The sequence below is a fragment of the Notolepis coatsorum genome (genome assembly GCF_963971535.1).
Source record: "Notolepis coatsorum genome assembly, chromosome: 12".
Classification (NCBI taxonomy): domain Eukaryota; kingdom Metazoa; phylum Chordata; class Actinopteri; order Aulopiformes; family Paralepididae; genus Notolepis; species Notolepis coatsorum.
The window spans coordinates 11214000-11225838 of NC_140176.1; the positions used below are offsets into that span (position 1 = coordinate 11214000).

At 43.7% G+C, this 11839-nt stretch overlaps 1 protein-coding gene across 1 annotated transcript in view; it reads right to left on the reverse strand.

The window, feature by feature from the left end:
* The window catches only part of myom1b (myomesin 1b), a gene marked incomplete at its 5' end in the record, with an annotated part of 87223 nt that overhangs the window by 22881 nt on the left and 52503 nt on the right, over positions 1-11839 (reverse strand). The window contains 2 exons of the mRNA XM_084326431.1: positions 2433-2559; positions 4237-4433. Coding sequence (XP_084182557.1) covers positions 2433-2559; positions 4237-4433 — 324 coding nt within the window. The remainder of the gene's footprint in view (positions 1-2432; positions 2560-4236; positions 4434-11839) is intronic.

Here is an 11839-nt window from a genome sequence, read left to right on the forward strand (position 1 = left end):
CAAACGTCTTTCTCTGGTCTGCATCCCCTTAACAATTGTGTGTATTGAGCCGTACTGTATTGTACCCATTCTGCAATCTGTTAAATAAAGTTTTCATTCATTCAGCCGCCGCGCTCACTGGGGCTATTGATAGCGTCAATTAGTTGTTGTTGTTGTTGTTGTTGTTGTTGTTGTTGTTGTTGTTGTTGTTGTTGGTGCTGCGGATGTGAACGGGGCTGGAGGGGCTTTGGGAGGATGGGAAAGTTATTATTATTATTATTATTATAATAGTAATTGGTAGGGATGTCCGATATTATCGGCCGACCGATATTATCGGCCGATATCGGCAGTAAAATGTGATATCGGAAAATATCGGTATCGGTTTAAAAAAAGAAAAAACAATAACAATATTTGTTATATATATATATCCAGTGAAATGATTAGTTACCTGAAATTATTCCGTTTTTTGGGGTGGGAAACCCTGCATATATCGGTATCGGTTGATATCGGTATCGGAAATTAAGAGTTGGACAATATCGGAATATCGGTATCGGTAAAAAAGCCAATATCGAGCATCCCTAGTAATTGGCTATCATACGTGCCTAGCTAGCGTTAGCTAAAAGAGCCCTCGCAGTGAAGTTATTATTATTATAGCTATCATACTGCAATATAAACTGAGTTTTATAGTGAAAAGAGCAGCTTTATTTTGGTCAAGATTGAAGGCTCTATATTGCAGGAAATTGCACATACAGGTGTTCATTAAATGTAAAAAAAATCTGCCGTGGAGGGGGTCGTGCCGGACCCCCTCCAAACCACCCCTTGCAAAAAAAATAAAAATAAAAAAAAGTAAAAAAAAAAAAGGATAAAAAAAAAACTTGCACCCCCACTTTCAACTATAACTAGGCGGCCATGTATATATCTATGAGACACGCGGCATTGTAAGAAGTAACGTTGTCGCCTCGGCAACAGGAAGTCTAAACTGTTCCCAAGCAACGCAATTCCACTGAAATTGGGCTCAAATAATTATTAAAGGGGCACTTCACTTCACCTCAAACAGTTTTGTACACATTAATTTAGTTTTACAGTTATTGAGAGTGAATGAGTTACAGCTCAATTAAATGATAAGGTAGCAGTCCCTATAAGACAAGAAGGTGTTGCTATTTTTTCATCTACATCCTTTCATTGAGTTGTAATTAACACAGCACAAGGATTTAATGCCCCTGAAGACTGGTGACCATATTCAAACAAATGTACAACTGTCAAACTAAATGAACTGTTTAGAGTTTTTGGGTGTGTGTGCGATTATGTGCAAAAAAAAAAGCATTGTTTTGTTGGTGAAGTGCCCCTTTAAGAACCCTAGAAACTAACGAGGAACTATATGTTAAAAGCAAAGGAACAAATAGTATTTAACTGATAGTTAACTTTAAGAATTAGAGGCTGAGAGTCACGTGGGTAGTTATTTACTGAATGTGTCGTTGGGAAGCAAAGCCATTCTGGAAAGATCACCCTGCACTGAGACCATTCACATTCACATTTACATTTAGTCATTTAGCTGACGCTTTTACCCAAATAAAAGCGACTTACACGTTTTGTACGACAAGTCATCAGGAAGGGCACAACTCTATCAGCTGAGTAACAATGTTCATCAAAGTGTTGAGTGCTACAGTGTAGGTTATAGGTATATTAGGACGAGTGCATGACAGTAAGGTTAGTTACACTGTAAAAAATAAATGTTTTTTCACGGGAAATTCACTATTTTACAGATTACTTTTGTTTTTCTACTTCAAGTGTAAATGCCATAAAAATACAGTAAATTACCTTCTATCAAAATATTAACCATTAAATAAAGGTTGTAATCTGTAAATGTATTTGATTTGACTGTAATTTGACAGTAAGTATTTGGCAGCTTTATTTCTTACAGTGTAGGGTTGGAGTTTTTTATTAAAAAATAATTCATTTCAGATAGGGATGCTCGATATTGGCTTTTTTACCGATACCGATATACCGATATTGTCCAACAATTAATTTCCGATACCGATATCAACCGATATCAACCGATACCGATATATGCAGGGTTCCCCCCCCCCCCCCAAAAATTGAATAATTTCAGGTAATTAACATTACATATCTCTTGTTGTGGAATTAACACAACATTATGCATACTTTTGACAATAAATAAAATCAGAATTTGTTCTTACTTGCTTGCCTGGGTAAATAAAGGTTATAGAAATGTAAAAGAAATTAAAAAAATAAAGAAAAATTTGAAAACCGATACCGATATTTTCCGATATCACATTTTAATGCCGATATCGGCCGATAATATCGGTAGGCCGATAATATCGGACATCCCTAATTTCAGATAATGATTGAAGAAGTGCGTCTTTAGTCGACAGGAACCACAGGTCTGCGGGTTCCATCTTAACGTCGAGTGCGTCCGGTGCGGTCTCACCCACCTGGCACGGCGATGGTCCACTCGGCGCAGAGGAAGGTGGCGCTGGGCAGCGAGGGGATGCCCACGCCGGCGATGTTGGCAGCCCGCACCTGGAACTGGTACTTCATGGTCTCCTTCAGCTCCGACACCTGGACGCACAGAGACACCGTGGTGACCGAGAGGGAACGACTCCCAAATAGTCAAAATGGACGACACTAGTAGAATAGCGTTGTGGTAAAGATTAAAGGGACACGTCAAGATTTTGCCGTCTTCCCCAGAGTCAGACGAGAAGATGGATATCAATTTCATCTCTGTGTGTCAGTTTTGGAGTCGTCGGAAGTTGTATTTTTTCACTTTTGACGAAGCTAGGCTAGCTGCTCCCTACTGCTTCCAGTCCTTGTGCTAAGCTACTGAAGGCTAGCTGCTCCCTGCTGCTTCCAGTCCTTGTGCTAAGCTACTGAAGGCTAGCTGCTCCCTCCTGCTTCCAGTCCTTGTGCTAAGCTAGGCTCTGGAGCTACTGGACACACAGAGAGATGAAACTGATATCAATCTTCACGTCTGACTCTGGGAGAGATGGTAAATGTTGGAGTGTTCCTTTAAACTTAAAGCCAGAGGGCGCACTCCCTATCTACACAGTACAAGCCAAACCGTTCCCATAGCTACCGCATCATTTAGAGGCAAATCCACCTGTTTTCTACCCAGAAGACAACACTGCCTCTAAGGTCGCTGTATACACACGAGAACAGTCCATTTCCCCTACACACGTTGGAATGAAATGGTGTTGTGACTAACACTGTAGGCCCTCTCACTGTATGTGTTGTGAATAGGGATGTTCGATATTGGCTTTTTTACCGATATCCGATATACCGATAATTTGTCCAACTCTTAATTTCCGATACCGATATCAACCGATACCGAAAAAACGGAATAATTTCAGGTAATTAAAATTACATATCTCTTGTTGTGGAATTAACACAACATTATGCATACTTTTGACAATAAATAAAATAAGAATTTGTTCTTACTTGCTTGCCTGGGTAAATAAAGGTTAAATAAATGTAAAAAAAAAATTAATTTTCTTTTTGGAAAACAGATATTACATTTGAATGCCAATATCGGCCGATAATATCGGACATCCCTAGTTGTGACTCACGCTGTAGGCCCTCTCACTGTACTGTATGTGTTGTAGAGAGCTGTGACTCACGCTGTAGGCCCTCTCGCTGTACTGTATGTGTTGTAGGGAGCTGTGACTCACGCTGTAGGCCCTCTCACTGTACTGTGTGTGTTGTAGGGAGCTGTGACTCACGCTGTAGGCCCTCTCACTGTACTGTATGTGTTGTAGAGAGCTGTGACTCACGCTGTAGGCCCTCTCACTGTACCGTATGTGTTGTAGAGAGCTGTGTGACTCACGCTGTAGGCCCTCTCACTGTACCGTATGTGTTGTAGAGAGCTGTGTGACTCACGCTGTAGGCCCTCTCACTGTACTGTATGTGTTGTAGAGAGCTGTGACTCACGCTGTAGGCCCTCTCACTGTACTGTATGTGTTGTAGAGAGCTGTGACTCACGCTGTAGGCCCTCTCACTGTACTGTATGTGTTGTAGGGAGCTGTGACTCACGCTGTAGGCCCTCTCACTGTATGTGCTGTGACTTACGCTGTAGGCCCTCTCGCTGTACTGTATGTGTTGTAGAGAGCTGTGACTCACGCTGTAGGCCCTCTCGCTGTATGTGCTGTGACTTACGCTGTAGGCCCTCTCGCTGTACTGTATGTGTTGTAGAGAGCTGTGACTCACGCTGTAGGCCCTCTCGCTGTATGAGCTGTGACTTACGCTGTATGCCCTCTCGGTGATGGACCGGACGTTGGCCTCGTGCCACTTGCCCGCCACGCCGTCCACGACCTCGCGGTAATCCACGAAGTAGCCGGTGATGTCGCTGCCGCCGATGGAGGCGGGCTGCTTCCAGGCCAGCACCATGGCGTCACGTACGCACTCCAGCACGCTGATGCCAAACGGTGGCGTAGGGGAGGCTGGGGTGGGTGGTATAGTAGAGAGAGTTTCGATTAACACCACAAACCCTTTCAAGCGGTAATGGGAGACTGAAGTTTTTCCACAGATCCTATACGAGAGTCACGTGTGTTTCTCTGTAGCTTCAGTGTTCCATTACGAATTCCTTTTACACTTTCTTTATCTGACCCAGCCCGTCTCAGAACACACGCATGTATTGTGATCGCAAGGGTTTGTGTGTGTACAGTACACACAGGCAACACTGTAATATGACTATATCAAGCCTCTACATAACTGCACCTTCAACCTTTTAGGAGGTGTTATTATTACCAGCTATGTGTAAAATGATTACTGGTGATGAATATAAAACGGTAGCATTAACATTATTCGATTCGGATTACGGCGTTAAGTGGTCAGGAGATTTTGAGGAAGGAGGAATCAAAGAGAGAGAGAGAGAGAGTATACTGTTCTCCCAGCTGATCGTGTGACACAGTGATAATAAGTCAGCCTGTCAAACACAAATAGTCACGTGGTGTCGTCACTCTATCTCTCCTTCTATTTAGGGAAAGGGGCGGGGCAAGAGGCTCAGAGGGGCGGGGTCACAGAGAGAGCACAGTGCACTACTACCATAAACACCTCATGGCTGTTGCGGTTGGGTGACTTCCAAGGACAGGCTGTGATTGGCTGGCTCCTGGAGGGTCTACGTGCGTTAATGTGCTCTGAGGTGACGTGTGTGTGTCCTAAGGCAGTGGTTCTCGACCTGGGGTCCCCTGGGGGGTGGGGGGGGGGGGGCTCCTGGGGGTCCCCAGAGGGGTGAGGAATCGTTTAATTCTACTATTATTTCATTGCATTGAGAGAATCCCTGTGAGAGAATGCATACGAATGACTATTCGGATCACAAGTTTCACTCTCTCCACCGGCATCTCCCCGCCTCCAGTACAGACAGGACCTCAGACAAAGAACCATATAAGTCTTGTTTTAAGTTTTCAGATGAACAATGTTTTCAAACTTTATTTTCTAAAGATGGTAAGTTAGAGTGTTGTGTTCACTCATAGTTAAAGACAGTAGAGGTTGAGTACTTTATTATCTAGAGATGGTAAGTTAGAGTCTTGTGTTCATTCATAGTTAAAGACAGTAGAGGTTGAGTACTTTATTATCTAAAGATGGTAAGTTAGAGTGTTGTGATCATTCATAGTTAAAGACAGTAGAGGTTGAGTACTTTATTATCTAAAGATGGTAAGTTAGAGTGTTGTGATCATTCATAGTTAAAGACAGTAGAGGTTGAGTACTTTATTATCTAAAGATGGTAAGTTAGAGTGTTGTGTTCACTCATAGTTAAGTAGAGGTTGAGTACTTTATTATCTAAAGATGGTAAGTTAGAGTGTTGTGATCATTCATAGTTAAAGACAGTAGAGGTTGAGTACTTTATTATCTAAAGATGGTAAGTTAGAGGGTTGTGTTCACTAGTTAAAGACAGTAGAGGTTGAGTACTTTATTATCTAACGAGGGTAAGTTAGAGTGTTGTGTTCACTCATAGTTAAAGACAGTAGAGGTTGAGTACTTTATTATCTAGAGATGGTAAGTTAGAGTGTTGTGTTCACTCATAGTTAAAGACAGTAGAGGTTGAGTACTTTATTATCTAGAGATGGTAAGTTAGTGTTGTGATCATTCATAGTTGTAGACAGTAGAGGTTGAGTACTTTATTATCTAACGAGTGTTATGAAAGACAGTAGAGGTTGAATAGTTTATTGTGATATATCACATTCACACTCCAAGTGATTTAGATTAACTTCAAAACAGCAAATACATGGGCTGTCCCAAATAATTTAAAAAAACGGACTTATATGGTTCTTCAGTGTAAGGATTCAGTTCTGGACTTGGAAATCGGGGCCCACACATGTTCCAGAGTCCATCGAATGGGGCCTGCAGCCTAATGTGTATCAGTGTGGGGGTCCATCACATGAAAGGTTTGAGAACCACTGTCCTAAAGGAGCCAGATTGCTTCACCGTGAGGTTGTGACCAAAATGCACCCCCCTTCGTGTGCGTGTGTGTGACACACGTGGCCAGCGGGGTACCTTTGAGAGGCGTGACTGTGCTCAGTTAGCTGGGGTTGAACTACAGTAACTTACCTTTTAAAAACAGAACCTACCAGTTCATCTACTACACAATTGCCAGTAGTCTACAGTTCCAAACGCACCTTTTAGTACAGAAAGATGAAGGGTGCCTTCTCGGTAATTCTACCACTGGGTGTTGTTTGTACCAACAACCACCAGGTGGCACTTCTCTACTGTCACTCAGCTATCAGCTACTAGCTATTAGCTACTCAGCTATCAGCAGTGCTGATAGCTGAGTGAAAGCAGCGATTTGCAATTGAAACAGCTATCCTGTGTAATTAACATTATGTATAGCAGACATACATACAGCCTTCCCTTGCTTTTCATTTACAAATGCACCAGACATCCCCAGTCATTATTACCAGCTATACATAATGTTTATCACAACGGACTGGGCCATTGTATTGTGTCAATTGCAACACAATGTCCCTGCTGCCTCTGCTGCCCTCTAGAGTCTTGTCTGTTCACTACAGCAGTAGGTGCTCTGAGGCACGGATGTGATTCAATTCCCGGTGAATATGAACGTAGAACCTTTCTGATATGATATTGCAAGCAACGGCGGTTTTCTGAAAGGTAAAGGTGATACAATGAGAGAGAAAAGGAATGGGTGAAAAAGATGGCTTCCTGAGCAGCGAGACAATTACATGAATTCTTGATTTGTTTATGTCCCGCTGCTGCTGCTGATGATGATGAAGATGATGATGGCGATGAAGATGACGGAAGAGTTGCCATGATCCGAACGGTCCTCACCTTTTGAGTCCCTCTCTGGCCTCTGTGTGTCCCGTGTGGCAGAAGGATCTACAGAGGACCTACGTGTTTGCCCAGGAAGAGGTATCTGACCTTTACCCTCATGATCATCACCACCACCAGCGACCGGGGCGTGGTCGCCGAGAGCGCCGGTGACCGTGTGAGCGAGCGGGTCAAGAGCGGAGCCTGATGAGAGAGAGCCGGAGCCCAGCTCCTCTGTCAGGTTCGGGGCCCAGGTCACGCTGCCTCTCTTGGCCCCCTTGTTCTTACTGGCCTCGGCGCTACCGTCGGCCGGATCTGTGAGCTTTAGCATAGTGTCAGGGGGGAACTGGACGGTCTCATGCGCGCCCGCCCAGCGTGGCCCGTGATTGGTTAGTCCGCCGCCCGCGTTACCCCCCGGCCCCAACTCCGCCGGCAACACACCGTGAGGAATACCGCCCCCTACAGGGAGTTAGCAAGAGAGAAAAGTAAAAAGAGGCCATTTTAGACACAAGCAGAGAAGATCCAGATCCAGCATGAAACAGCTGCAAAGGAACACGCCAACATTTTGGGATAATTAGCTTAGCGTCTTCTCCAGAGAGAGACAAGAAGATAGATGCCAGTCTTCTCTCTGTGCGTTCAGTAGAAAGCTATCTGGCTGCACGTTAGCCTAGCTTAGCACAATGAATGGAAGCGGACAATGCCCCTAGGCTAACCGGCCATGTCCGCTTCCATTCGTTGTGCTAAGCTAGGCTAACATGCAGCCAGATAGCTTTCTACTGAACGCACACAGAGAGGAAACTGCTATCAATCTTCTTGTCTCTCTCTGGAGAAGACGGTAAGCTAATGTCCCAAAATGTTGGCGTGTTTTTTTAACTCTCAGCCACACCATTCAAAGACTCAGAAGAGAGACAGAGAGACAGAGAGACAGAGAGACAGAGAGAGAGAGAGAGAGAGAGAGAGAGAGAGAGAGAGAGAGAGAGAGAGAGAGAGAGAGAGAGAGAGAGAGAGAGTGAAAAGAGACAACATCCTAACAACACATCAAATACAGTACATTGTCTTCATCTGACAGCGTGAGAAATGAAGACGAGATGACAACGATTGACATCTGTGTGCCAGTACAGTAGGGATTATGAGACGTGTTGACAGCCAGTGTTTATGCAGGCTTTGTGCCAACCCTTTATGAAAATGCCACCCTGTTCTTTAGTAAACGACGCCGACACAACATTCCTTCTCTTCTGACGTTCCAAGTGAAAGGATGAACGACGTGTAATAATAGTAAAGGTATACGGTCAAATTCACAACTGAATGCCATTGTGACCTATTATGGTGGTGAGTAAAGTGAATGCAGAGTGTGTAATCCTGCCAAGGTTTCTTAAAGGCAGCATGAATGCATTTTTTTTTTTTTTTTTTTATTGGTCTTTTTCCCCCTCCATTTTCCTCCGATTTTCTCCCATCCCAATGTTAGTCGTATGCCAATTCCCAGTCCCTCCTGATCGCTGCGCACTTACCCCCCACAGTCAGATCATCCTGGAGAGTGGAGGCTACCACGTGCTTCCTCCGACCACGTCCAGCCAATCACCGCTTCTTTTCACCTGGCAGCGCGGATTCTCATTGAGAGGGCGTAGCGTGTGGGAGGACCACACTATCCCCCTCACGTCCAATCCGCGCTTAGCAGCGCCCCGACCGAACTGTAGGAGTCGCTGTTTACAACGACCCGGACCCACCCCGCCAGCTTCTCCCACCCTCTGATACAGCCAATTGTATCAGTGCAGACGGCCAGCCAAGCTGGTGACAACCCGGGGCGAATCCAGCTCACAGCTCCGGGGCTGGTGACGAACGCAATCTCCGCTCGGCCACCTAACAGCCTAGCATGAATGCATTCTATTCTTTGTACTCAATTCAAAAATGAATATAGTTTTCCATATTGAAAGCATATTTTTAATGGTCTATGGTCTCCAAGGCCACTTTGCATTGTGGGATATGTGTTTTATAGGCCGATCTCTAACTTAAGTTAACGGTTCCAGAAACTTTAAAGAACTGAGAATTCAGAATGAGCTTTTTCCTGAATGCCAATGTTTAATATACGTTAAGTTAAGTTAATAAGTTAGGTTAAAGAGTCTGTACTTTCATATAATTAGAAACAACTAAACTATAAATTCTGCTGCAAATCTCACAAACTACACGGCGGACTGGTCTATATATTTGTGCGCAATTATGAATATGAACAAGGAGCTCTGTGGTGTTTGTGAGACCTTTTCAGTACCTAGTCCTGTGTAGCCATCGAGTGCTAACTCCGCTAGCTTGTAGTAATGTACGGTTGTACTCTCTCTCTCTCTCTCTCTCTCTCTCTCCTCTCTCTCTCTCTCTCTCTCTCTCTCTCTCTCTCTCTCTCTCTCTCTCTCTCTCTCTCTCTCTCTCTCTCCTCTCTCTCTCTCTCTCTCTCTCTCTTCTCTCTCTCTTCTCTCTCTCTCTCTCTCTCTCTCTCTCTCTCTCTCTCACACAGTAACGTAGCGGCTAAGGTATTTTGTTATGCTCAGCTGCATCTCACTCGTTCTTAGGGGCATTTAGCTGCCCATCAACATGTTCGTCCCAACTCCCTTACATTATAAAAGGCAAGGGCATGATTTGGTCATAGCAAAATTGTCATTTCAAACATTCTGTGAAAGCCCTCTATTGACTCTAGACGTAGGAATATAGACACGCCACCTGGTGGAGACTTCTCTAGTTATGTTTATAAATGTGTTTTGTGAAGACAGGATGCATCACTGTGCTAAATATCACTGTTTGTAATAAAAGAGGAGAAGGAATGTCTTGTTGTCGTTACTAGTGTGTTTCACAAGGAGAACAGAGGCTGCTCAGCACAAAGCCTGTCTCGGAGAAGGAGCCATGTCTCAGGAGGAGTCAGGAAGACATTACGGAGCAGTTGTAGGGACCATGCAGGACGGACATATTAGAACAGTAGAATTGCTGTGTTTTTTTAATGGTGTATGTTGTACATGAGATTGTGTACTAGCAGGTGTATGTTGTACATGTGATTGTGTTACTAGCAGGTGTATGGTTGTACATGTGATTGTGTTAGTTACTGTAGTTAGTAGGGATGTCCGATATTATCGGCCTACCATATTGGCATAAAATGTGATATCGAAAAATAGTGGTATCGGTTTTCAATTTTTTTTACATTTATTTAACCTTTATTTACCAGGCAAGCAAGTAAGAACAATTATTATTTATTTATTGTCAAAGTATGCATAATGTTGTGTTAATTAATAAGAGATATGTAATGTTAATTACCTGAATTATTCCGTTTTGGGTGGGGGGGGGGGGGGGGGGGGGAACCTGCATATATCGGTATCGGTTGATATCGGTATCGGAATTAAGAGTTGGACATTATCAGGTTTATCGGTATCGGTAAAAAGCCAATATCGAGCATCCCTAGTAGTTAGTGAATTACACCAGGAAACGTATGTTCTACAGCAAATATTTCTTAATGTATATTATGTTATAGCTGTAAGTATATATTTATGTATTGTATCGAAAATATATTAATTTATGTATTATTATTATTATTACTTGCTTTCTGTAAAAGTATGTAGATTGTGTCAAAGAGACTTTGACAGAGCAATGTCACTGTGAAAGAAGTTAGACAACCTGCTCCAAGTGACAGAGTTAAGGACAGTTAAAGAAAGACACACAGAGGCAGATCAAGGTACATGGGGGGAGGGGGGGGGTGAAAGTGGGTGGTGGGGGTACCTTTAGCACCGGGTAGGGTGGCCGACACTCGTGCCCAGGACAGGTGAGGGAAGAATGGGGAGTGGTACGTGTGACACAGAGGAAAACGCAAGGGTGGACAGGGTTGTAACCTCCGCTGAGTCGGTCGCGGGACCCAAACTAGAGGAAGTCTACAAGTCCAGACCCTAACGCCACCTTCGGTGTGGAGGGGTGGGGGTTGAGGAGGTGGTAGGGAGTGTAGGGCGACAGAGGTGACTCGGCAAGGCGGTGGGTGGGTGGGGACACCAGAGCGCAAAAGATGTGACGAGGTGGTGTAGTGAATAGGTGCTGATGGTACACAGATTCGAAGACATGTGGATGGAGAGACTAGATGCACTATGTGGTGGACATACCCAGAATGCCTTGTGGTCCAACAAAGACCAAGCCATGTGGGGATGCTTGTGTACTACGGCCTAGACCCTCTTTGTGATTGTACCAAATTGTACTAGACCAATACTACTAGTAATAACAATGAGCTACCATTAACTATTTGCTAACTTAATGGACCATCGGAAAATATTCATTATTTGAGATAAATTGTATAACTTATATGTTATTATCAGCAGGTTAGACTAGAAGCATATGATTGAAATCAAGGTATCTACCTAGCCACTAGCATGCTAGTAAAATAGACCCATTTGAGTTAGCAAGCTAACGTTAATGGTGTTAGCTGGACATGCTACGATGTACTTTATTTAATGTATGTTCCTTTTGATACAACACAGCAACGGAACCGGCGTTGCTACTACAGTCACATTGTTATATTTCACTAGATGCTAGTGGCTAGCTAGTAACAATAATACAATAAACAATAAAC